We start from the raw sequence: 27,516 nt of genomic DNA on the forward strand, positions 1-27,516 counted from the left end.
TCTCTTTCTGCTAGAGAGCAACAACCCCCCAAAAAACTACAATACAATAAAAATTTCCCTCTCCGCGAGCTCTCCCAGCCCCCCTTTGCCCCCTCCTGACAAAGCCCACCCTTCGGGGCAGCCTCCAGCGGCAGCAAGAGCAGCGCCTGACCCCGGCCAAGGCGACAGCTCGGCGACACTCGTTTCTGCTTAATCGTTATTTATGACTCATGCTGAAGCCAAAAAGTAACATAATAAATAGCTAACTAAATAAAATTGGTTTGACGAATGCATTTCCCGGGTCGTGATTGCCTGCGGGGAGCAGCCAGGAGCGGGGATGGCTGCAGGGAAGCGATGCTCTCCTCAGCTCTGTGAGCCTGCTCGGCAGCTCCAGAAACTGGGGGCAGGGACAACCGTCCCTCCACCCCATCTCAATTCATTCTTTTTTTTCCCAATATTTATTTTCCTCTGGTTATTTGAGATGTTCCCCAGGAGAAAGAAGCCACAGATGCTGGAGAAATTGGAAGGCATCGCTCAGCACCAGAGATGTAATGGCTCTGGGTACCACCCAACTCCTCTCCCCTCTGCGCCTCCTCCGGCAACTAGCAGAGCTTAATTTACTTTATTATTAATTATTGTTAATAATGCAAGGACACCCCACCAGTGCAGCCACATTGGCTGGTGGGTGTGAGACCCTCCCACGCAGCCTGGCGTCCCCAGGTGCAAGCTTAGGGCCAAGCCAAGCAAAAAAGGTCAAGCTCAGGGAAGCACGTTTATGGCAGGTTTTTAGCACCAGGACACCTCGGTGGCTTTTCCCACTTCCTTACTTTACAGGTTTGGGCAAATCAAAGCAGGAGGTTCAAAGTGTACGTCTCCTGTGTAAATAATTCTGAGCCCAAAGCAACCTCCCCATGGCTCCACAGCTTCATAGCTATTTGCAGCTCAGGCCCTTCCCCGCTCCGTGCTCCCCACCCCACCCCCCATCCTGGAGACTCCTCAGCATCCCTGAAGGTTTTTCAAAGAAAATCACAAGCCAACGAGTTGCAGATGAGATGTCCCATGAGGCACTGAGCTCCTCTGGTGGGAGGTGCAAACACTAATGCAATGAAGCACCTCAATGAAGAGAGACAAACCACATCCTATCTCCTTTGGTGACCGAACCTCCCTGAGATGATGAACTCCAGGAACCAAGGAGCCCAGCTGGAGCCAACACCAAAAGCGACCTCTGAAGACTGAGTATCCTTCATCTCTTTTTGAGATGTCCAATGCCATCGGCCTTCCAGCAAACCAAAAACCTCCTGGTCTTTTCAGAAAATGGACTCCCGTGCCCAGAAACACTGCCCAAACTCAATTTATTAAAAAATCTGAGAGCATCCACCCCAGCCACCAGTGGTTCTGCCTGATATGGGTCTGTTTGTTTTCAAACGCTCATGGCTACAAAACAATTGCTACTTTCACAATAGCGACTTTCTTATTAAAAAAAAAAAAGGAAAAGAAAAAAAATCAAAATCATTCCAGGCCCTTTATTTTTTCCATGCCTATTTAAAAAAGGTCCTGTGTAACCCACAGCAACCAGAGGTTATATCAAATTTCCTGCCTGCTCCCAGCTTGCGTGACTGGCAGAGCGAGGGGGTGGCTGGGGCATCGCAAAGGTGTTTGCAGGTTTTTGGCGCGGTATTTCGGCAGACTTCCAGGCTGAAAAGGGAGCAGGTTTGCAGGCAGTGGAAACAGCCCGGAGGAAATAGCTGTGTCTTAATCCCTAAAGAGGCTGGGTAAGGTTTTCATCACAAAAATAATATCAATAATAATAAGAGCAGCAATAGAAAGAGGTGGCGAAGTGCGTGCCACAGAGCAGCTGGGGGGGGTGCTGGAGAGAGATGCTGGCAGAGGGGCTGCCAGACCCCCAGACCCCTGGCTACGGTGAACAGCATCTCCAGCACCCAGCCAGCACCACCCCAGGGCTTCCCGCTGCTCACCCCCTGCCCTGAACCCTTTTCAAGCCCTGCCGGCAATTTGGGGGTTCAACGCGATAGAGGGATGGGAAGGAAAATGTCACTGTGTGCTTCTGAAGAGCGCACCCTGCTCCAGAAGAGTTCCAGCCATCGCTCCCTCCTGCCCCACGGATCTCGCCTGGCCCCGGAGCTGCTGGCATGTATTTTTAGAAAACCCCGGGCACTCACAGATGCACTGTCCCTGGAGCGGCACACGGCATCAGCTGCAGGCTGGCAGGGAAGAGAGATGTGAAGGATACGTCCCCACATTTCTGTAATATCTTTATAAAGAACTACTCATTAGAAGGCAGACAAGACAGGATTGCTGTCTGGAACAGGAAGAGCCTGTAATCATCAGTCATATACCCATCAACCAGCCCACAGAGCAGCATCGTTCTCCTCCAGCACTGGAGCAGCCCTGGCTGACAGGCACCCACCGGCGACTGCCACAGCCGGTGGCTCAGCCACCCACCCTGGGAACCCCCCAGTCATGTTTCCCACTAACTAGGGACTGGTCTGGACAGACAAAACTGCTGAAACCAAGCAAATGGCACCTGCACGGCTCCTGGGCGGCTGCACCTGGGATGGGAGTTTGCAAATCCAGGCTCTGCTACAAGGTTTATTTGAAAATAAACCCCTTTCTGCCCTTGTTCCCCAGAACACCAGCCATCTCTGAGACAGCCAAACATCACCATCCTCCTCCCTCTTCCAGACATGGGGTGCCAGCATCTCCCCCCTCCAGACCTGTCCCACTCTGCCCCCACACAGCATCCCTGAGGCTGCACAGCTGCACTCACATCTCCGCTTCTGGTCCCCATTTTCCAGCACCACCCTCGTGGCTCCTGGAAAATTAAGTTACGATGCATAAAAGGGTGCTGCAAGTTTTAGGCGAGTGATTTAAATGTGCAAGAGCAGAGCTGCAATGCTCCTCTGCCCGCTCTCCCCCTGCCAGGCTCCCATCGCTCCCAGCTACAGGGTCAGCTAACGGTTGGGAGGGGGCTGCTCCTGGATGCTCCCTGCTGTGGGCTGGATGAGACGGTGGTCTCGGTGACCCCCGGTTGACCAGAAGGTGAGTGACACAAACCACAGGTTTAATCTGATTTACTGAGTGAGTTTGGGGCTTTACTGCAGAGCTGTAACCTCCGGTGCACTTGAGGTCAGAGCAAAAGCACCAAAGCCTCGGCCACCCCAGACAGACAGATGCCCCCCACCACAAAGCACTCCAGTGGGCACTTCATGCCCATGGGCACCTGGGGGGCACAGATTTGCCCCTGCCAACCACCCTGGATCCACATGTGTCCTGCTGAGCCACCAGACCCAGGCACGCAGCGGGACGAAGCGCCGGCAGCACAGCCCTGAAAAAAACTTTTAAAACAGCCCCGAGGCTTTTCCAGAGTCACTTTACAGCTCTACAGACCTGATGCCAGCAGCAAGATGCAAAGGACAAGTGCTGCTTGGCAGCGTACCCTGCGGCCGAGCAGCTGCGCTCACCCAAATTTAACGTGAGTTAATGAAATCACACTCAATTAATATATTTTTCCAGGTTATCGATAGGTTTTCGTGGCTTTTTCACCCGCTTGGTGCAGGAGCACAGCCAGGACACGCCAGTGGCCGCCCAGCACAAATATTGACACTTCCCTGCGCTGCTCGGCAGAGCCGCCTGCGTCAGCACGGGAATCCCTGCCCGTTAAACATCAACGGCTGCGCGCCCCTGCCGCCAGCCCGGCGCTCCGGATCGCGCCCTGGGAGCCAGGATGCAGCCAAGTGAATCACATGGATATCGGAACGGGCGTGTGGGGAGATGGGGTGGTGGATACATTGAATTTTCAATTGAATTTGGCTTTTTTGCAAAGTTGCTGGGTCCATTCTGCAAACGATGATGGATGCTAAAACCTTCTTGCGTGCCGCTGCCCCTCTTGCCCTCCCCCTGTCTCAGCAGCGCTAATCCCGTCTCTCCCGACCCACACGCTGCGGGAGATGGTGACACTTCTCCCCAAGGAGCAGATGCTCCGGTAGGACATGGTGTGGGGAAGGCACACTCACTCCCACCGCTCCTTCTGTGCTCTGCAGAGCTAAAGAGACCCCAAACACTGTTCACCCCTGACCTGCTCCCCTGCATCCCTGGGTCTTTCTGAACCTGCTCCTCATGGGAGACACGGGCAGCTCGGTCACTGCCCCATCCCAGCACGTCTCATTTTAAATCATTTTCAGGGCAGAAATATCAGATGTTTCCAGTCATCTGTAGTTCGTGCTGAGCAAACCAGCGGCCAAAGCCCACGGCCAGCTTGCAGCACGGTCCCGGCTTCCCACCACCCTGCCCAAGTGTCAGAGAGGAGGGACAGTGGCCAGGGCCATTTTTCCCCACAGCACCACATTTTCCAAGGTTCTCCTACAAAACCGATGCGCCAAGGCCATGAAAAAAAAAAAGCTTTCCCGAGACTCGAGGATTAATAGGGAAACTGAGACGTACTCGGATGGTCCAGGCTTTCCTAATGATCATCTCTCCACACAGCCAGGCGTGCAGGAGCAAAGCTCTCTGGTAGACCAGGGGTCTCCAACCTCTTTGCCAACCCCCCCAGGGCTCCCTCCATCAGAAGCACCCGGCTGCATGCATCCTGCTGCCAGGATGGGTAACTGAGGCACCTTTTCACCAGGTCACGGGCATCTTCTCTTAACCCCTGGATTTCTACACGGGCTTTCCAAGACCCACACATTGCAGTGACCCTCAAAGTTCTGGCCTCACAGGTCCAGGCTTCTTAATTTTGCACGGTCCAGGATTTCTCACTGGTTTGGTTAAAAAGAGGGGCAAAGAGGGCAAGGGAGCGGAGATGGCAGATTCCATTGGCATCTCCAGGAGCAACGGCTCAATGCCACATCCCAGCAGGAAGGAATGCTCTCTAGAGAGGGAGCACTGAAGTAAGTCTGCAACACAGCACCTCCAAACCGGTGTGCTCGTAAAAGTGAGTTTTCTAATTACAACCAGACCAAAAGAAGCCATAAACCTTGCCAGCCCTGGTCAGGCAAACCATCTTACACGCTCACCTTCAATTCCTCATGGGAAACAGGTCTGGTGAGGACAGCAGAGCCTGTCCCCTCCCCCAGGATGGGGATGGAGCGATGCAGAGCGCTGGGGGGCTTACAGAGCATCCCCCCGGCACCTCAAACCCCTAAACACCCCCGGCACTCACCCGGCAGACGGACATCTGGTTGGTGGTGAGGGTGCCGGTCTTGTCAGAGCAGATGACGGAGGTGCAGCCCAGGGTCTCCACCGAGGGCAGGCTCCGTACGATGGCATTCTTCTTGGCCATGCGGCGCGTGCCCAGCGCCAGGCAGGTGGTGATGACGGCTGGGAGACCCTCAGGAATGGCAGCCACCGCCAGCGCCACCGAAATCTTGAAATAGTAGATGGCCCCTCGAAACCAGGAGCCGCCGTGGACAGGGTCACTGAAGTGGCTGATGTTGATGACCCAGACGGTGATGCACACCAGGAAGATCACCTTGGAGAGCTGCTGGCTGAACTCATCCAGCTTCTGCTGCAGCGGGGTCTTCTCGGGCTCCGTCTCCACCATCTGGTTTCGGATTTTCCCGATCTCTGTGTACACCCCTGTCGCAATGACGACCCCTACAGCCTTCCCAGCTGCAATGTTGGTGCCCTGGGAGGGAAGAAAGGGGCCAGAGGGGATACGTGGGCATGAAATCTCTCAGCCTGAGCGAGGAAATGGGTCGCTTGTTGTGAAAGGAGAACATAGATCTTGGTTAAGGGGAAAATGAGACATTCTGGGGTTTTATATAAAGCCACCCAAAAGCAGCAGGAGGCCCCTCCTGCAAACTCCCTCGCCCTTCAAGGACTTAACTTCTGCCTGAGAGGAGAATGAACAAGCAGGCAACATAAATTTGCAATAGCTCCAGGCTCAGCCACAAACCTTTACCCCACCTATAATGCATCCTACTTCGTGGAAAACCCACTGAGATTGCGCAAGGCATTTAAGGGTGTCATGTGCCACAACCCAAACGAAATCCAGATGAAGCAGGTCCTTATTTTTATGGATTTGTGGGCTCTTTTTACAGATTCAGGTCTTTCTCATGCACGCACTCCCTTTCACTGCTCAGAGATCTCCCATGTCCATCAGCCTCTTCACTTGGCAGCTGTTTGGAAAACCACAGAAGTGGGGGCAGGTGTAAAGGACTTACGGAGAAAAGCATGTTCTTCTTGTCCTGGTTGACAGCCCGGGGGTCAGGGATGGGGTCAGCATGTTTGATCACCGACACAGACTCCCCTACCGAAACAAGAGGGGTGAGATGAACCACCCGCGTTTTCTCTCCAGCCTCCACTTGACACCGTTCTGAGCCTGCATCGCAACCCCCACCGCTTCCTAAAGTGCCACTTTGCCACCAAACCACCAAAACATCCATCCTGGGAATGTCAGAACTGGGCCAAGGCACTCTGAAGATGGGGGCTGCAGAAAAACGACCCACGCGGAGCGCTAGTGGCCGCGAGCTCCCATCCAGCCCCATGGGATGGGGCAAATCCCTGGGCCAGGGAGCCCGCCGGCTTGCAACACGGGTTTGCCGGGTCAGATGGGGACTGTAGGGCAGGACAACAGCCAAGGTGCCCAAAGCTGTTCTGCTGAAGGTTTATATTTGGTCCTTTGCAGATTTGCCTTTTTGCTGTATCTCCCCTTGCCGTCTTTTGAGAGGACTGGGCTCCTTTCCCCATGTTTTAACACTTTTTCTGATTGCTTTTCCTTCTCTGCTGTCATCTCCTAACTCGATACGTTTACAAAACCACACAAGAGAGCTGAAATACCAGAAACTCTTCTTGCCATCTGATCATTGACTGGCCTTCCCCGACAGCAGAGAGGAAGAGAATCCATGATACTTCAAGAATTATCAGCTTTACGGGCTTTTCCAGTGCTTAAAAAAAAAAAAAAAAAGCCCCCAATATTGTCACCTCTCCCTGAAGTCACGAGGCCTCATGTGCCAGCGGTCATCCTGCTACAGCTGCACAGGGGGAGCGTGGGCAGGGAGCTCGCAGCCCCCCGTGCAACCCCCCAGTTTGTGTTTTGCAGGAGGAATGCCCAAGCACCAGGAGCATCTCCCCTGTGCCATGACTTCCAGACGATGCAGGACCTCCCCAGGTCCTCCATCCCGTTCTCCCACCCCAGCAAAGCACTTCCCCCCGTATCAGTCCCAAAATTTAGCTCCAGGAAGATGGCAAAGGGAAAGCTCTGCCTTCAGCAGCCACCTCCCCCCTCCCCCCATGCCTGCACTCACCTGTGAGGATGGACTGGTCAACCCGCAGGGTGGTGGACCGTATTTCGATGATCCGGATGTCCGCAGGCACCTTGTCACCAACTACAAGGACAAGAGCAGAGCAGCTCCGTCAGGTGGGACCAGCAGCACCCACCACCCTGGGGAAGAGGGATGGCAAACCCCAGACATGCCAGCACAGCTGGGCTCTGCCCCAAGGCTTGGGGCCACCGGTTTGCACCTCGCTTTGTGCTCTCTCCTCTTGGTTTTTATTTCAACTGCCTGGTCTCCAGGGCAGGGACTGACTTTTGTTGGTCACCATGTCCCTACGTGGTGCAGGCACATGGCAGCACCCAGCCTGCAGCAAGGAGGGGTCCAGCCCACAGTAAACCAGTGTTCTGCCCTGGGATGCCTCCTTTCTGCTTTGAAAGCTTAATTTTGCACATCTATAACCCACAAGGCAAAAAAAGAAAGGCGGAAAGAGGCACCATCAGTGGCAACCAAGACATTGGGTGGTGCAGTAATGGGACCTTGAGGAAGTTCTTATTTTAGGGGACCACGTGCCACAAGAGCAGCCAGCCCAGTGAGCAGGCAGCAGCACCGCGGCCAAGGGGGTTACTCACACCACACCAGGTGCCTTCCACCCTCTCCCATGGACCAGCCACACCAAGCATCATCTCCCTCTGCAAAATCCCTGCTGCCCCAGCCGTGCTGTGCAGGGATGCTGGTGGGACAGGTGACCGGCCTGCCAGCCCTGCCCATCACCTTCCCCAGTTGCACCTGAGCAAAACTGTGGTTCAAGCCTGGTTTGCCAGGACAAGCAGCAAAGGCAGGAGCTCTGCGTGGGACAGACAGTGAGCAGAGGACCCAAGCAGGCTCCTAGGAAGCCCCCACCCTGGCTACAGCTCTGCAGTGACACGTGCTCCTCTGCTGTGGCTCGGACCCTCCTCACCATCACAAGCAGCAAGCCCCTGCATCCCTTCTCCAGCCAGCGAGCGGGCAGGAGGGCAGGTATCTTTTTCTCTTCTTTTGGAGCGGAGCTGCCAGGCTCTAGAGCTGCAGGTATGTGGTCATTGGGGCAGCAAGCATCACACCCCCTGCCTCACCTGCTCAATGCATTGCCACCCTGCCACGTCCCCATCTCTGCTCTTCTCTGCAAAACCCCCCCAGCACCCCCCATCTTGCCTCTTCCCTGCAAAAACTGCACTTCTGGAGTGGCCCAAGCCTCCCAACACCACTGTTGACACTAGAAGACCTTCCATGGCCGAGACACCGGTCTCCTGGCACGTCACGGTGGTTATGGGTGAAAGCAGCCCCATGAAATGACAGCCACCGACCACCAACCTCCAAGGCGCATGCGCTTCCTCAAAAAAACCCACATTTAAAGCTGCTTTTCCTGCTGGGTTTCTTCCTCCAGCTCTTCCTCCTGCTCCCTTATCAGCTGGACACAACCACGCTCCAGTGCTTCGGAAATATTGAGGCAGCGAGCCCTGGTTCCCAGCGCCTTACATCACGTTACACAACACTGCCGGCTTGGCCGCTAACGATAGTCTCAAATCCCAGACTTTAATGAGTGCTTCCTCCTGGGGCTCGTAAAACACCCCCACCCCCCCCTCAAGCACAGTGGGAGGGGGCTGGCACCGCTCCACCACCCAGCCTTTCATTCCAGCTGCAGATCCCAGTGCTTCGGGATGCTGCGTGCAACATCTGCCATCCAGCCAGACCTGCCCCGCTCCCCATCACACCCATTTTTGGGGGGGCTGAGCTCGGTGGTGCTAAGCACAGGGACCCACAGACACCCCCCCCCAACATTCACTTCATGCACAGACTCAGACTTTGCATCTGCTCAAGGGAGCTGGAGCTCTTTAAAGGGAGCAAAGAGCTCCTCTTCCCCCTGGGAAAGGCAGGGAGGGTTTGCAAACATTACCTAAAGCTGCAGATGAAAAATATCTGGTGACAGCATCTAGTGACAGCGTCAAGCCCTGGTGCCATGGGGGTGGCATCTGCTCAAGGGTAGGCACTGCGATAGCATCCCAGGAGACTCACACGGCACAGGACAGACGTCCCGTACGGACCTGGCCGCTGCCGTTAGCCAGCTATTGAATGATCACCCAAGCACTACAAGTCTCTCCCGTGCCAAAAGCCAAGGGAAAGAGGAAAACAGAAGGCAACACTGCACGGCCACGGCCACCAGCACTGCCAGAGCCGAGCAGGAGCAGTCAGGTGGTGCAGCACCCAACGGAGCTCCCTCGGCAATGCCCGCATCTCTTGCGCAAGGCAAAAAGCTGGCGCTGCAGCTGCCTGCACAAGGACTCACCTTGATTGCCCTGTTGCAAAAGGGCAAAAATCAGCTGGGTTTAAACAGCTCGTCAGCTATCATTTCCCTCTCATCTTAGGGCAGCAGACTTTCGGCTCCCTGCTGCCAAATTTATTGCATTTGCACACACAAACAGAAGCCAGTCCCAGCCTGTGCTGTTCCTGCCATCCCCAGGAAGTCCACTGCACACCCAAAGCCGTGGCTCCTGGTCCACTTTCCTACCAGGCATCCTGACAGCATCCTCAACACTTACTATAACCTCCTAAACCCACAATTTCCTAATTAATTTGCTAATAACTTGCAAACCCCTCCAGAGGAGAGCTCAGCTCTTTCCCTCCCAGTCACGATGCTGGTTGTGCCACTAAAAAGTAATATTCGGCTGCCGATGGGCAGGCAGCAAGAAGTTCATTTTGGGAAAGATGGCAGAATATAATTTATTAATAATTAATGTAATTAAAGGCCAGGTCAGCAGTTGGAGTGCATTGCTGGAGCTGGCTTGGGAGCTCTGCCAGCTCGCCCAGCTGAGGATCTGGCCGGCACTCCTCTGCTTGATCCTCCCTGCATTATTTTTATGTTCATCTTCCAGCTGAAGCCCAACTGGAAGACATAAATAACAGTGAGCTGGCTGGGCGCAGGAGGGATTGCAGCATCTTTCCAGGAGCAGGGCCACAAGGAGGAAAAAAGAGGATTCGTTTTTTGGCTCTGGGGGTTTACGGCATCGTTTAACAAACAAACAAAACGGGATCATTGAAGTGCATCCTCTGGTGGGGCAGGCAGGAGACCCCCCAGGCATCATTCACACGATGCAAAACCCTGGCAGAAGGGTTGGGGGGGGGGGGGGATAATCTGACCCTGGAAGCAAAAGTCCCCTGAAGCCGGTCCCCTCTGCCTCTTGCCCTCCCCAAAACCACCCCCCAGTTTCCAGGGAAGCCTGCCCACACAGGCAGGGCCAGCCCCAATGCCCGCGGCGTTCAAACCTCCCGGTGCTGGCACCGCCGGCGTGGCACGCAACGCCGGCCCTTCACCCGCGCCTGCTCCGGGGATGTGCATGGAAGAGCCGCTTCCAGAGAGAGGGAATCTTGGCAGAAAATTAAAAGTTCTTCCAGAAAATGGGGAAACCCTCCTGAGACACAAAATCTGTGCCAGAAATATACAAATGTTTTTTTTCCTTTCTGCTGTTCTCTACCACCCTACGCTTGGGGCGAAGTCTCAGCAGGCTGATGAGCCCAGACTTTGGCCCAGATTATTTCACCTCTCTGGACTTGAAAAGAGAAACTAAGATCTCAAGTGTACAACAACAGGGTAACTTGGTGGCTGTGTCTCCGAAGGAGATACCCTGGGACACTGCAGCAGAGCCCTCCCATCACCAGGACCACAGGGTGCCCATCACCAAAGCCCCCCTGGCCAGTACCACCTCCCCATCCCACCCCGTGCTCTGGGGCGATGGCACCCTACCTGCCACCTCCACGATGTCCCCGGGGACAATGTCCCGGGCGCGGATCCGCTGCACCCCGCTGCGGTCAGCACGGATCACTTTCCCCATCTCGGGCTCGTACTCCTTCAAGGCTTCGATGGCACTCTCAGCATTTCTCTCCTGCAAGTAGAGGAGGAGCACAGCTGCCGGAGGTGGGGTTACTCCTGCCAGCAGGGTCCTTCCCCACCCAGTGTCAAGACAGGGGCACCCAAACCCTGGCCCTGGCTTTGGCATCCATGTGCATCTGCTTCTCCAGCTGCTCTGAAATGGTCCCTGCTGGCTTAAATCACACCAGGTGCTGGGCACCACACAGGACTTTGGCCTTGATTTTCTCATTCTCAGTTTGGGAAGCAGCATATCCCACCCAGATGGATTTTTCCCCATTCAGCAACCCCACCTCAGGTCAAGCTGCAGATAAATGAATGGCCTTAACATAAATATATAGAAGAAAAAGAGCATTGCTGGCTGAAGCATTTGCTCATCTCCCAGGAGGCATACAGTGAGGCAAGGGACAGCAGCCACCGCAGCTTTCTGGTGGACAGGGCAAAAAGCTTCCCTTGGAAAGCACATTTGGCCATGGCCAGGAGACAAGCAGCCGTTTGCCTGGATGGCAAAAAAGTCCAAGATCCTAAATGCCACACTGCAAAAGCTGCCAAAGACTGAAGGAATGAAGCAAGAGGAAGCCAACACCTGCACTGGGGCACAGGGCAGCACGGCCAATGTGGAAATTGAGTTTTTGAGAAATGAGTTTCCAATGGCAAGAAGCAACCAGCCCTTCCAATGAAGCATCTCAGCCACGTGGAGCGGAGACCTGGGGGGCAGGTGGGGGTGGGGGGGCTGCGACTTACCTGCCACACACCCACCACAGCATTGGCGATCAGGATCATAATAATGACGATGGGCTCCACAAACGCCGTCGTGGTCTCCTCTCCTTCTTCAAACCAGGCCAGGATCTGGTAGGCAAGAGAAGAAAAGGACCACAATGTTGAAACAACAAGTGCCAACATTTTAAGAAGAAGGACAGAATCAAGAGCCACCCAACAGACGGTGTTTGCTGGAGAAAAGACATCCCAGAGCAGTGGCCAGCCCCACACGCCTTGGTTAAAGTGTGGACCTGCCACATCCCACTGCTGGTGCTTAACTCGGGTACCTCCACTCTTCTGCTAGGGATAACCTAACACATCAAATGAGCAGGGCTGGAGCTCGGATGAGTATTTGCACCAGGAAAGCATCTCTTTTTGTTTAGTGCACCCCATGGGAAGACCACGGCCACGAGCAGATAAGTGGGGAGCAGCACTGCCTGCTTCTCAAACAGATACAGCTGGGCAGCCCCTGCGGTGGCTGCCCGCAGCACCGGCAGCCTCTGACGAGCCCCTCCTGGGCAGAAGTTAAGCCCTGCAACACATGCAATTGATGCAGCAAGAGCAGCCCTGCAGTGCAGGGACTGGCCTCACGGCTTCTCACCACCCTGAGCCCCCTCTCCACCCCACAAAGGCCTCACACCATAATACAAACGAAGTACTTGCGCTCCATTTAACAGCTTGTCAGGCTGTGCTGTGTCAACACAGCAGCGCAGGCACAGGCACAAGGGCTCACACCTGCTTTACCCAGTTGCAGCACTGCCACCGTTGCCACAGTTCTGCAAATCCACCGACAAACGAGTCGCCACGTGTTGTTTTGGGAATGTCTGGAACCTTGCAAGGGACCAGCCTCCCTCCTTACCTGCCCGCAAGTTGTATCCAAAAGGAGGGGACAGGAGACCCGGCTTTGCCATCCCACTGCCAAACACCCCAAGTCCACTCAAAAAGTACAAAATTCTCCAGCAGCTCGGTGGGAAATGTCTCCTCCTGCAGGGTTGCTCCCAAGGTAGATTTTGGGCAGAACTGAGTGAATGGCTCAAACCAGCAACTGGGGAGCGATGTGCCGCTGACAGTGAGCGCTTCTCCAAGGCACCACGGAGTGCAGGTATAAAGGGGTTCACATCGCAGTGACTCAGTGCCACCCATAAAGGCAGCTTCGCTAACCACGTGGACACTGAGTGTAGCTGACCCCACATCACCTCTCAGCATCATTAAGCGCGGAGGAGGTCAGCAGCGCTCGCGGGCACCGGCTCGCCGAGCCTGGTGATGCACCCACTGCCAGCTGACTTTGCCTGCATGCCCCGGGGAGAAGCTGCTCTGTGCTGGCAGGAGGTGCCGGGGTGACTCACAGCTCCTCCAGGGAAGGGACACAGCCTCTCCCCCCCACGAAGGTGGGACAAGAGCCCGACTGGAGATAGACCACTGAGGAAGGAAATATTTGAAGATGAGCAATAACACCATCTGGGGAAGGGAGAAGCTGGACGTATCACCCTGAAGGGACCACATCAGCAGCTCCAGTGGCAGGAGAAGCCTGGGCAAGGCTTCACACCTGTGAAACACAAGGAGAACCCAGTCCTGAGCATCTCTCTGACATTACCCAAACGTAACACCACGTCTTCCTGCTGCACGACGCGCTGGGAGCTGTATTTTGCCAGCAAGCATTAACCCTGCCCCATACCTCGGCAAAGGTTTAAAGGAAAGCTCTATGCCCTGCACTGTGCCCCGCCGTACCCAACACCTGCCCTGAGCATCACCAGCTTGGTCATCACCAGCCTGGGATCTCTGAGCCCTGCCAGCCACGCGGTGGGATGGGAAGGCAGTGACCAGTTGGCAGGAGGCACCTCCCACGCAGGCAGCTGAGATGCTGCCAGTCTGGCTCAGCCAGAGGAAGCAAAAATTTATTTAAAAAAAAAAATATTAAACAGATTGGATTTTTATTTTTAATTGAAAAATGAACAGAATTGCTCCATGAGGGGGACTTCACTCCAAGGAGGACAGCTGCATGGGGCTTGGAAATGCTCCCAGCCCCATCTTTGCCCCCCTACATGGATGCGCACACCTTAGGCAGGTGCCTGCCCCACTGCCTACCCCCACCCCGGGGAGGTGAGGGTGGTACCTGGGGCTCCTGAGTCGGCTTCAGGCACCTGAAGCACTGCCCTCACCTCTCATCACCCATCACCCAGTGCTCTGGCCAGGAAAAAGCAAGCTGTGCGACACCCTGGGTGTGCAGGGGAGGGGTGGCAGACCCCCAAGCTCCCAGCACCTCACAACCATGAGGACACATGGCTTGGTCATTACACCAGGAATGTCTCTGCACTGCAGACACGCACATCTCCACGTGTCAGAGACACTGTCCTCCATTCCGGCAGATCCCAACATGGATCTGGTCATGCTGCAACTTAATACTTCCAAAAATATCCAAGGGAAAAATAAAGAATGGGGTAATTTTCCCTTTCTGTTTTACCATCTTTTGGCGCAGGGGTGTAATTTTCTTTTTTTTTTGTAAATTTACCGAAATTTACCATTTCACACAAGCTGAGGCACAAGACGTATTTTGCTGGATGGAAGAGGGGGTTGAAAAGCAATCAGTAAGAATGAAAATCAGAGAAGAGACTTGCAAATAGGCAGTTTGGGTCGGAGCTGAAGTGTACCCCGCAGTCCAGACACTGGCCATGGCTGCGCACACAGGGTCAGGAAAGCTGACAGCATCAAACATCATAAAGGGAAATCATGGATTGAAGAGGAAAGTAACAAAGGTACCTTCTAAGCTAAAACCATAGAAAACTGTTGATAAAAATGACGCGGTATGGTAGAGACACATCCAAAGGACCTGCGCTGTCTCACGTAGGGTCTGCAAACAATGGCAGAAATCTATGGATCATGGGAAAAAGCATCCCAGGACTGAAAGCCTTGGGCAGCCCTCACCTGCCTTTGGCAGCCCCACTTTTGCTGGGTCTCTGCACTCGCTCTCCCCAAACCCTACCCCTACACCTACCCAGTGCCCACAGCCAACACCCATCCCACCCAGCATCCCACCAAAACGCGCCCAGCACCGAACGTTTCCATGGCCCTTTGCTGCCTTTGCCTGGTAGTCTTGGGCAAACAGCAAGAAGCCCAGGTAGTCGTTTGGTATCACTTCTGGATGGATCGGCGTTACTGAAAGATCCTACAGTCTCATCTTTTAAGTAGGTACGACGACCTTGTCACCATCCCCTAGAAAACCACTGCATCGCTGCTACATCCTCACCCAGCGTGCACCTCCCTCTGGCTCCCGTGCTGTCTGGGTCTCTTTGTGTGCCCCGGGAGGTGCCCACCCCCGAGCCCCCCCAGCCCGGAGTACTTACAAATGACAGAAACGCTGCCATCAAAAGGATGCGGACAAGGAGATCTTCAAACTGCTCCAGCACCAACTCCCAGAGGGACTTTCCTGGGGGGAAAACACGAAGTCAGGCACAGTCAGTGCTCAGAAAGACCCCAGAAGAGAGGTAATTTAGACCACTGAGGCCACAACGGCCACCAGGACCCAGTCCCCGGCTCGCAGCAGAGCTGCTCCAGTGCCCACTGGCCGTCGGCACTGGTGAGGACATCCAGCCCTGCAACGGGGCAGTTTTCTCTCTAATATTAAACACCTTTGTTTCTGGCATCGTTTTTAACTACAGAAATTAAATCCTCTGTGTTTCTACTCCCAGCTGGTGGCCTTGCCATCGCAGGAAAGCTCTGCTGTCAGCCCAGCTTTCCCTGGGATTAAAATCAAGATTAAAAGATCTCAGTGACTCCCCGCTCCCTGTCCCCAGCATCCTCCACCCAGACTTACACCCACCCTCACCTCCAGCCCACGGCTTACCTTCTTCTGCAGGGAGCTCTGTCGGTTTTCATTGACAACCCAGCAAGCATAACAACATAAAAAAAGATAAAAATAAAAAGATTAATTAGTGATTTGGGCCCAGGCTAGCAATCCCTTCCCTTAAGCCCCAGCAGCCTGTTCAGTGCCCCAAAAGGCAACTTCTTCTGCACATATTCCTGCAGCAAAACAGCTTGTCCTTCAACTTCTCAGTCTGACACCAAGCAAGCAGCACTGGATGTCCCAGCCCAGGGAAGCATCATTTCCCTGCTGCAGGCAGCTCCAGCAGCATTTATTCCTGCACTCAGCCTGTCTAGAAAGCACTCCTCAGGAGCTGCCCTCTCCAAATCCAGGACACAGAGGTCCAAGCACCCTGTAAAACACCCTACCAGAAACCCAACACGGACCCGCGGGGGACTGTAACTTTCAGACCACATTTCCTATTAATTAGTTGTATTTTACTGCCTGTAGTGCTCTAGCAAAGAAATCCAAAGCCGATGCTCAGCTGATCCAAGCCATCCTCCTGAATGCACCCCTGTGGGTGCAGAGCCTCCACCCACACTGCTCCCAGCCAAACCCGAGCCCAGCCACCTCCACCACCCCAAAAAACCCCAAGGGCTCCCAAAGAGCCACCAGAGACTCCCACATCCCCTGGGATGACCATTACCTTCACACGCCGCACGCACCAAAGGGTCCCACAGCTGCCCAAACCCCAGCACCCCCCAAGAGCATCGCTCCTGCTTCCTCACCCCTGCTGCAATGGATGTGCTGGCCCTGCCATGGGCATCCCCAAGGGCTCCCGAGTGACCTCCCCCCTGCTTTTGGCTGCTGATGGGTGCTCATGTCTCCATTTGCACCCACTGTCCCCGCATCCCACAGGAATCCTTCAGTTGCCCACAGAGCAGCTCCCAGGGGAGCTGGCAGCTGGACCAGAACCTCTGCCAGCTACCCAAGGTGGGGAAATAAGGACATTGCAGCTGTCTCATGGAACAGTAAATCCAGGATTCACTGAGCACAGCAGAGCCTGCTGGAGATGGAGGAACCAAAGCCATACCCGTGCACCAGCAAAGCCGCAGAAGGGCTGTGCTGGTGGCTCACAGGCATCACACACCGCTGCAAGGGACAGCAGGGCACCGAAGTGACACAGCACCAGGACAGGGTACCCACTGCCTCCATCCTTCAGTGCTCTGAGGCGGGAGGGGACCGAACAGAGAACTCCCACCCCAAACATCCCAACGGGGAAAAAAATCAGGCAGAAACCTCTCGAAGAGCTGTCCCCAAGCCTCTGCTGTCTGCCATCTACTGCTGCACCCCATGGGGTGATAATAAAATAAGATGTTCCTCCAACTCCTCGTGTTTCTGGCAGGGAATAAGGGACCGGCCAAAGTTCAGGAGGAATCGGCCCAAGGCCAAAATGGGGCCAAATCCCAACATGTGATGCCCCGTCACCGGACCAAACATGGGATGTCTCCAAGCACCCCCAGCACGAAGCCCCGAGCAAAAGCAGGAAGTGAAACCGGCTTGGCTGTTTTTCATCATCTATTTTCATTCAGAGAAACGAAAAGAAAAAAACAACAAACACAAACCAACACAAAACCAAACCCACCTTCCCTGACCAAACCAGGGAAAACAAGAGGCTGGCCATGTTTAAGCTTCAAAGGGCATCAGCTCCTCAGTGCCCCCAGACATACTACAAGTTGTATTAACCCATGTCCCTCCTGGATAAGGCTACTCTGATCCCCTGCCATCACAAGAAACAGCCTAGTACGTACCACCTAAAATTATTCTTATCGCCAAAAAAAAAATATAATATATTGGAGCAGCTTATTTGAGTCCCCTGTGGAGCATGTGAGAAGGAAAGTGGCTCTTCTCCCTTTTGCAGCTGGCTCCTCTCCACCCCCAGCTTCCCCTCCCCAGACCAAATTAAATAGTGGAAGAGAATTTAAAAAGTGGAAGAGATCTGCTGCTGCTGCTTCCACCCCGGCTCCACTTTTAGGGTGCAGACACGCGAGGTGAGAGGGCTGGGGGACGGTGGGTGCCCCAGGGAGGTGACTGGGGCTCCTGCAGGTCGTGGCTCTGCCGGGGTGCCCAGGGTGACTTTCCACCCTGAGCAGTCACCCGAAGCGCCGCGGTCCTCTGGGTGCTTCTCCCACGTGGCAGTTGCACGACAAGCCGCAGCGACGCCGTTTGCAGGGCAGGGACTTTGCACGAGCTCCTGACTGAGGCATGAGAACGGGTTTCCGTGAACTCCGAAGGAAACACGTGCACCGGGGCAGCCAGCCGAAATACCGCCGGTGGCAGAGCCACACTGCCATCGCTGTCACCAAACCTCAAACATCACCAGTGCTGCTGCAGGTGCCTCCCAAAAAAAAGCAGTTTTGGGGATACTGGGATCCAGGCACCTCCCCAGCCACCAGCGACTCCTTCACGTGGCAGCTCAGCACCCATTTTGCTCCAAATACCCAGAGAAAAAGGGCAGAAAGTCACCAAAAACTCGCATTTTGGGGTCTGAATCGATCAAAACCCACCAAAAAACAGGAATGTTTGGGGCTGGAGCCTCTCCCTCTCACTTCCAAAGGCTTGCTAGGAATAAGAGGGTTTGCTGCCCAGGTTTTACGTGAGTCAGCCCCGCGGCACCTGGCAGAAACTGGTGCTGAGCTGCCGCGCTGCCATGTCCCACCCGGCTGGGAAACCCACCGCAGGCAGGGAACCAACAACCCCAAATCTGCAATTCCCTTGGGACAACACGGTGAGCGCAGACAGGCTGAAATGGAAACTCCCAGCCGGCACCTGAATAGCCCCTTTCTTCGGTTGGCGGCTCAGAGCTCAGCACGGAGATGCTGCTTCGTGCCCGAGCACCCTGGTACGGACAGAGGACCGTAATAACTAATCAATAAATAGCAACCAAAAAGGCTGCAAATAACACCACCAAAGGTAAAACGGGATAACGGTTGCTCAGAATATCCCAAAACTTGGCCACCCACTCACAGTCTAAATCTCAGCTTCCCAAGCTGAGCAGCCCCGATGCGGGACCTGCGGCTTGCGGACGCGTTTCTGCGCTTCCTCTGCTCCTGCTCTTCTGCATCGCGGCTTTGGAGAGCAGTGCCAAGGACGTAGAGATCCCACACCAGGGCGATGGGTGCCTGGGTGTCACAGGACCAATCCCACCAGCAGAAGAGCTTGCTCTCCTCTGGGTTATTGAGCAGAGAGGTGCAGGCAACCCTGGCTCCACCAGCCCACAGGGGCACAAAAACCCAGCTCGTGGGACTGCTGAACATTTCCAGCTTGCTCTGAGCGTGTCACATCACGGCTGCTTTCCTCACTGTGCCATCACATCACACAGTGACCACCGTGGCCCAAGCTGGGCTACAAAACACCGATACAAGATGCTCTAAGGGCATGCAACGAGGCCGGCCACCCCAGGCAGACGTGGGGCTGGCGTTGGGCTATTTTAGCCAGAGGTTAATCTCCTGCTCCTGCCAACTCAAACAGGGCTGGCAGCCCACGGGCTGGCACCTGCAACATGGCAGGGCACGGCCATCAGGTGATGAAAAGGTAAATAAACACGGGTGCCACCCACGAGCGAGGCGGTGCGGGTGCAGGCTGCTGCCCCGGGGCTCTGCAACAGCCTCATGTCCCCAGGGAGACCCGGCCCCGCTTTCCAGGCCAAAGCAAATAAACAAAATGCAACAGGGTGGCGTTGGGGTCGCTTTAAGGAAATATTTGAATTTCTCCTGCCGTAACAGGATCAAAAATCCCCAGAGCAGCACAGCCCTACAGCAACCGGTGTTTCTCCATCGTGCATTGAGCTATCGCATCCTACTCTGCTTTTGGGGAAACTGAGGCACAAAGCGACACTCTCCCAGGCGAAGCAAACCCTGGTGCATGCTCAGACCTGGTGGCCCACAACAGCAAACATCTTGCAGGATGAACACTGAAATACCACCTTCCCCACCATTTCAGGAGCTTCCCTAGGATAAAATCTGATTTCCCTAATGGGAAACACTTCTGCCACCAAGTGATGCTGGAAGGGTAACGGCACAGTGCCGTTAGTGATGAGATAGTGATGAGCATCATGCCTGGGCCCAGCTTTCTGCTCCAAATAACTTCCTTCAAGCCATATTTCTACATCGTAAACTTCCCACCAGCGCCTTTAATTTCTTTTTCCATATGCAGGGAAGGTTAAAACGGATGGGCAAAACAAGGGATGCATCCAATTCCCGGACTCTGCCAACAGGCAGGAAAAAGGGCCCAAGAAAATAGTGAAAAGATAAAGAAAAACCCTAAAATATCTCCAGCTGGGAGAGCAGCTCTCTCCTGTGACATAAAGCAGGAACCCAGGCAGGGCTGATCTGGGAACCTTCCCCCATCCCGCAAGACACCAGGCAGAATAAATTGTTATTTTAACTGGCTGCCTTTCCCAGGGCCGGCTGCGCTGGAAGGATCCCATGCCGGAGGGATGTCTGCTCAGCTTCATCCCAGCATCAGCCCATCACCGCTGCCCCGCAGAACCACCCGACCAGGAAGGGCTGTGCCGGGCTGGTTTCAGGCAAGCTCAACCCATCACCTGCCTGGGGTAAATCTTGGGACATGAGGCTGCTCATCACCTTGCATGGTCGCCCTTGAGCCACAGAAGTGTAAAAAACCAGCATTGGCCAACTCATGCCGAGTGTTTTAGCGTTATCGGGGATGACAAATGTTCAAAGGCTAATGGTGCTAATGCTACCTGATGTTCGCAGAGGACAAAACAGAGTTCCCTAAGCACCTCAGCTCTGTATCGCTTCCATTAACCCACATGGCTTTGCCGTTGTGTGCTCCCTGAGCATCGCTGCATCCCTGCAGACTGTCCCGCACCGCACTCCGCTCAGCACCTTCAGGGTGCAGCTGAAGGGACTGTCTGAGCTTGCCCCAGCTCCCGCAGAGCAAGCTGGGCATTGCCCACCCCCTGCCTGCCCCGGCCCCCCCTCCCCCTGCTGGAGCCCAGGAGGGGAAGCCACGGACACCATGTGCTATCGCAGCAAGACGGGGAGCCAGGCACACCACCAAGCTGGACCAGCCATTCACCCAGCAAGCCCCATCTGTTAAACCCCTCAGCAGCCACCCACCTGCCTCACAGCAGGCTGGGGGGCTGCCGCAGGGCACCCCCAGGGCACCCCCAGGGCAGGGGGGCTGGCTGGCGCCGGCGGTGGTGAAGGCGAGGGCAGGGCTGTCGGAGCGATGGCTGGCTTGGCCCGTGGGGAGCAGGTGGAGCAGCAGCTCACACACCCCAACTGCCCCCGCACGGAAATGGCCCCCCCGGGCCCGCAGGGCTGCGGCAGGCGTGCATGCGGCACATGCGCCCACCCTGCTGCACCAACGGGCTTCCCCAGCTGCGCCGAGCTCCGGTGACCCCAGGAAAACAGCAATCCACAGCGCATCAAAAAGCGCCTCGCAGGTGCAGGCGTGGCACTGGCAATGTCCCCGTCCTCTTGCCGGGTGGCCACCAGCAAGCTCTGCTTTGCACCGCTCCTGGAGAATCTGCCTCTTCCCCACAGCCTCCCTCACCCCCGAGGAGCGGGTCCCAACGCCACGGGTGCTTTTCCTGCCGTGTCTCTCCCTCCTGAGCCAAGGCGGTGGTGGCCCTGGGTGTGCCACGGATGGGGGAAGCACCTCCAGCACCTTATTTGCTTACCACCTCGCAGCTGCTTTTTCCTGCGCACCGGGCGAGTTTTGGTTACGCTGACTGACTGCGACAGCCGCTCGCTTGGGGCTGCTGCGAAAGGCAGCAGGAGATAAGAGGAATGAGATACAATCCCCCTTCCCACGCCAAACACCGGCACTTCGCTGTTCCTGTGACCCCCTGGTGCCCGTCCCAGCTCGAGCCCTGCCCTGTGCCTTGCAAAAGCCCCGTGCCCCGGCTGCCCAGGGCATCCACGCCCCAAAACATTCAAAACTAGGGCCAGAGGAAGCACTGGGGATGGCGACGGCACTGGGGTGGATGACGGCTGGCAAAAGGATGGTTAGCAGAGGTTTAAGGGCCAGGAACAGCCTTGCTGTTTTCCAGGGGATGCCTTAGGGTGAAATGATCCAACCAGTTCACTGCCCGGCACCTGGATGCTCTAAGTGGCTGGCAATAAAATCAGCCCCCAAAATTTCTGGTTTGGGTCACAAGGCTTCCCGTGGCAGACAGGGCTCCGGACCAGCTGCTCAGCCTACCCTCATGCTGCTCTTCCAAACCACCAGTACCAATCCCAGTCCAACATCACTGGTCCCTCTGGGATGGTGGCAGGGTCCCGGGGGAGAATAGGTGAATCCAGACACCCACAGCCCCACTGCTGGGGGAGGACCTGAAGGGCTCATTTGTTCCTTTTCCGGCCAGCTAAGCTCACCCCAGCAGGTCAGGGAATAGGAAACACAAGTTATCCTGGATGTGCCCCTCAACAGCAGCAAAGCACCGTGCAAATCCAGCCCCACACCACCTCCTTTTCCCCAGAAAATCACCACGTCCCCGTGTTGAAGGATAAGCCATCACCACCATGTCCCGCTGCCCAGGGAACAGGGATGGAGGTAGGAGCGCGGTCCAAGTTGCTGTATGAAATTAAACACGGAAAACCTTGCCCATCCCTCCCCAAATTTCCCTTCCTTTATTCTTGGAAACGGCTCATCCCTAAGACATTGGATAGCACGAGCTTCCCTCCGCCACGGCGCAGGGGGTCCCAGCACAGAGCCATGGAGCCCGGCTGGCCCCAAGCATCCTCTCCCCACGCGGTGGTGAAAAGCATGTCGCTTCCCCACTGATAACCCACCTCCTCTCCTTAATGCTGCGAAAATAAGCAGAGAATATCTTGCCCATTTTGCACCCAAAAATGAAGGCACCACTCAGGCTCGCGGCTCCACTGCCACACGGTGTTTACACGAATAAATTCTTGGGGAAATTTAGGGGAAACCCCCTGGGGAAACAGGGCTGCAAGTAGTGGCCTTGCCCCCCCCCCCCCCCCTCATCCCTGTCCCCATCAGCACCCGCAGTGGATCCCTGGGATCGTTTTGGGAGTGGGAGGGAGCAGGGCAGAGGAAACCCATGGCTCCAGGCTGGGATGGATTATTTGAGCAAACTAAAAGCAGCGGTTTGTTCCCTCCTGCACCAACGCAGTGGAAAGAATTTCCAGCTCCGGCTCCTGGGTGGAAAAGCTAAAAATCTGCATTTAAACAGTAACAGACTTTGGAAAAAAAATAAAAAAATAAAATAAAACTACTACAGGAGCACGAATAAAATAAAGCTTAAGCTGGGGTGTTTTGGTTTTTTTTTAGTTTTGGGGTTGTGTTGGGTGGGGTTTTTTAGGTTCTCCTTATCTCTGCTCTGAGCAGACCCTTTCCGTAAGCTCAGGGAAGGCAAGGGACTGACTCTGCCGTGGCTGGGAACCCTCTGCGAGAATTCCCACAACCCCAGCCGAGGGGCACGCACAATTTCGGCATATCCTCTTATTGCATCCTACAGGTATCATTTTATTGCCTCCTTTATTGCCCTAAAACTATTTTTTCCAGCTAACATCCCACTGGTACCCCAGTGCGAAATGTTAATTGGGGATTTCTGCCCAGTAATGTTTTGTCACCCCTTTGGGCTCCGCTGCAGCCTCCTGCCCTCGGTTGCTCAGCTCTTGGGCTGCCCCCAGCATCACAAGCGAGATGCCTGGATGCCACCCTGAGCCAAAACCCCTCCATCCTATCTCAGTGGCAGAAAAGCACCCACCGGGCCAGGAAAAAAACCACTACAGCCGGTTTGTAAGCTCCAAGCGCCACACGCCACCACAAACAGGCCACTCGCACCAAGTCCGACACGCGGCAACAGAAAGTTGAATAACATTTTCCTGGCAGCACTGGGGAATGGTTTAGGAAACCAAACACGGAGCTGCGGAGGTGGCAGTGCCAGGAGCCCCGGTGATGCCCTGTGCTGCCGGGTCAGCTCAGCTGGGACAACCGGGACAACGTGTCCAGCACTCGGAGGCACGTCGGCACCGACCCTGGCTCTGCCTCCCAGCTGAATTCTGCAACCCTTGGGGAAGAGCAAGGTGGGACGGTGGGTGGGAGGGGTTTTTCCCTAAAAAAGTATATAAAAGGGATATCGGGGCTGAAAAAGAAAATGAGACTAGGATGCATTTTCCAAATGGGATGCATTCGCTCCTGGAGGAAAGATGCAGGGAATAGCATCCCCCAAAATTGCCTCCCCAGGACCTGGTGAGTGTTGACACTGAGCTGAGCATCTCCGATGAGGCTGTAAGCAACCACTGAGGATATCACACTTACGTGGTGTGCAAAATAAAATAATATGTCATAAAAATAAATAATAAAGGTGACTAAAGCACTCCACTAGCCAAGTGCTGTGGAAAACACAGGTGGCTCCTGGTTGCCCCATCCAGCGGCAGCCAAGCAGCTCGGGCGCATCCCGCCGGCAGCATGCCTGCTCAGAGGGCATCTGTCCCACGCTGGGGCTCGGGGACCAGCCCCTCCAGGTGCTGTCGGCATTAACACACCTGGTACCACTGCCCCAGCTGGAGGCGGGCAGGGATGGGGTTACCTCCCTCTCCCCCCACTGTAACCCCACCATCTTCCCCACTACACAGTGCCGCCTCGGCATCCAACACCAAACCTGAACGCCCCAACCTGCCTTCAGCACGGGGGGAAGCACCTGGCCATCCCCCCATCCCCTCCCCCCCCCCCCCCCCATTCCATTAACCTGCCTGCACAAACCACCATAAAACTCCCTCCCTTCCCCCAGAGAGGGGCTCGCTGCAGCACTCGTGGCACAGCCCAGCAAACAATTGGTTTTGCCACTTTTTTTTTTTTTTTTTTGCTCAACATCATTCTGGACTGAATTGCAGCTGGTGCTGACCCAACTCCTGGGACACGTATAAGAGCCGACCTACGGGGGTTTGTAAGACTGAACCCCTCAAAAGCAAAGCCCCAAAGTTGTAACATCAATTAAAAAAAAAAAAAAAACAACACAAAAAACTACAAGATACTGCTTTTAAATCCAAACAGCATTTTCTCCCCTTCCCTGCCAAGACGAGGAACCTGCTCACTCTCACCCCTCCAAAAGCTGATATTTGCTGATACTTTAATAGAAATGTTTCAATCGATAGATGCGTTTTAATTGATCCTGCTGCCACCTGTAGCCGCGCCACAGTGCCAGAGCTGGGCTGTGGAATTACAGCTCAGGAAAACCCAAACTCTGCAAGCTGGCTGCCCCAAGGTGGGGGCCAAAGTGAGCCCCTCCATCCTAAAAGCGCAGAGGTCGGGAGGGGTGGGATTGGGGTTTTTTTTCTCCATTTGTTTGTTTTCTGGAGGAAATACCTCTGCCATGGCAAACCTTTGTGAAATCCGAAAGTTTGAATATGGCATCTTAACCCTTCTCCCATCTGCTGGGAAATAAAATCAGGCTGGTGTATCCGCAGGGCAGCACATCCTCCAACCCCGACCCGCATGGGCGCTAATGAGCTGCTTTTCAACTCAATTAACTCAAACTGAGATTCCTATTAATAATTTCTTTTGCAGAACTCCTTGCCCCGGCTGACCTGGCTCCCCCCACACACACACTTGCTTTTTCTGGTATCTGTTCTCAGAGCACGGTCTATTTTCAGCAGTCCTCTTGGATGGGGTTTCATGGAAAATGAAGTCTACACTGCCCTTAGTTTAGATTATATCAGAAGAAAAAAATTTCTGTAGGATAGAAAAGATCTGTTCTTCTGGATGGGAAAAAAAGGGCAAGTTGGACAATTAATACTTTTCATGGATGAATTCTCTGGGGATCACACATCTCTGTGTAGTTGAAGCAGTTCCTTTCCTGGAGCGAGATACTCAAAGATCCCTGGAAACATCAGTCCCATCCAGGCTTTTTCCATCACCTCCTTCTGACTAGGTATAATATCTGTGTGCATGTCTATAAGGATGAAATATTATATATATGTATATATACGTGACACCTATACACATTTGTGCACAAGGATAAAATCATATCTCTATATATGTATATATACAGAGATACCGATATACATTTATACCAAAAAGGGGTGGAAAAGGGAAGAATAATTTGAATTAGGCCTTTACAGATCAAAAAGGAGCCCCAGAACATGCCTGAGCTGGCACCGCACAGCAGCTCCATCTTCTCCCGGCTCACGGCAGGACTCCCCTCCGGAGAAGAGTGGATCCAAACGCTGCTGCTCCACCAACGGGGCTTCCACCTACCTGCCAGCAACAGAAGGTGCCTGATCCCCAAAGCATGCAAAAGCCCAGAAAACCTGAAGAAACCCAAAGGATGGGGTGCCCCAAGGGGAATCCTCTGCGGTGGCCGGAGCAGGGACACAGCTCCATCACTTCCCCTCTCCCACCCCGCACTGCTGAGCTGGCTGTTTTTTGGTGTTATTTTTCCACTCACTCCCCACATTTTCCTTATTTTAGCCCTTCTGTTGACTTGGAGGCTGCAAAATGGAAAAAAGAAAAGTGCAAACAGGCAAATAAAGGGAGGGTTATCCCGACCTCAGCTGCCAGTCTCCCAGGGATGAGTGCTGCCTGCTCGGCAGAATCCTGCTGAGCTGACGTTTCACAGGGCAAATCCCTTGGGATTCAGCCACTGCTGGCTGCAGGGGAAGGGCCGGAGTCACTGCTCAGCTCATTTGAGTTCCTCCTCGAGGATCTCTGTGTTTTCACTCCCCGTGGTGAAGGAAGCAGAAGAGAGAATCTCCCCCGCCCACGCACCCCTCCCAAAAAATAACTGATTTTTATCAGCACCAAATGCAAGAAAAACTGTTTCCAAAGCAGAAGGAGGAAAAAACAAAACAACCACCCCCCACCCATACTGAAGCAAATATACAACATACAAAACACAGCCCTTGCTTTGCTCTGAGGGTGGCTCTGCAAGGACTCCAGGGATTTTCTCCAACAAAATGCAGCGGGGAAGCGTGCTGGCCATCCATCCATCCCCCCAGGAGGACATGGACCAGTTGTGGGGACTAGTCCCAGCACCGCCTCCCCACCCAGCTCCCCGGAGCAGTATGGCCACGGCTGGTGCCTTTGGGGATGCTCTGGAGCTGGTTTCACCGGGATGGAGAAAACGCATCAGCCCCGGGGCTGCCCCCAGCCCTGCATCCCCCACCAGCACAATGCAACCCTTCGGTCCCAATTAACTCCCATCCCTTCCCCGACCACCCCACCCACCCCCCCCCCATCCCCCCCCGCGCGCTGGTTTAAAATACACAGAGTGGCTAAATAGCAGGAAACACCCAAAGCAAAAATACCACGGACAGGAACCCAGGGGCACTGGGGACACGCAAGAGCAAGGAGCGGATTTCCTCCCCCAAACATCACACCTCCAACGGTGACCCTGCCACGCGGCTAGGCTGGGCCACCAGCGCCGTGTCACCCGTCCTCGAGTGCCTTCACCCTTCAGCATGCATCTGTCAGCTCTTGACAGGGGAAAAAACATCTGTTTATTGTCTGTGGCTTGTTTCCACTCCATAAAGGGGTCTTTTATTCAAAGGTGTCCCACGATGACTTGAAAATGTTAGTGTGGGGTAAAAAAAATGGGTTTTTATATATAGATAGATATATATATACACCCATACATATATACACATGCAAACTTAATCGGGAGACAGATATATACAAAAAAATACCTCAAACAGGACATTTTCTATATATATATAAATCTCAAATGGGTTCATGTGGGAACACAGGTGACGAAGCCAGGACCTGCGTTAGCACATCCAGCAGATTGCTGAACCTTTACATTTTAGGAGCGTTTTGAGGAGCGCAGCAGACACCTACACTTAGGG

At 54.5% G+C, this 27,516-nt stretch overlaps 1 protein-coding gene across 2 annotated transcripts in view; it reads right to left on the reverse strand.

Annotated features, from left to right (window-relative positions):
• The window catches only part of ATP2A3 (ATPase sarcoplasmic/endoplasmic reticulum Ca2+ transporting 3), a 58,806-nt gene that overhangs the window by 23,142 nt on the left and 8,148 nt on the right, over nt 1-27,516 (reverse strand). For both annotated transcript variants that reach the window (XM_056335040.1, XM_056335031.1), the window contains exons 2-8: nt 15,716-15,733; nt 15,216-15,298; nt 11,860-11,964; nt 10,993-11,131; nt 7,245-7,325; nt 6,162-6,247; nt 5,159-5,623 (exon numbers count right to left, since the gene is read on the reverse strand). In XM_056335040.1, coding sequence (XP_056191015.1) covers nt 5,159-5,623; nt 6,162-6,247; nt 7,245-7,325; nt 10,993-11,131; nt 11,860-11,964; nt 15,216-15,298; nt 15,716-15,733 — 977 coding nt within the window. The remainder of the gene's footprint in view (nt 1-5,158; nt 5,624-6,161; nt 6,248-7,244; nt 7,326-10,992; nt 11,132-11,859; nt 11,965-15,215; nt 15,299-15,715; nt 15,734-27,516) is intronic.

This window comes from Falco biarmicus, chromosome 1, assembly GCF_023638135.1.
Source record: "Falco biarmicus isolate bFalBia1 chromosome 1, bFalBia1.pri, whole genome shotgun sequence".
NCBI classification, from domain to species: Eukaryota; Metazoa; Chordata; class Aves; order Falconiformes; family Falconidae; genus Falco; species Falco biarmicus.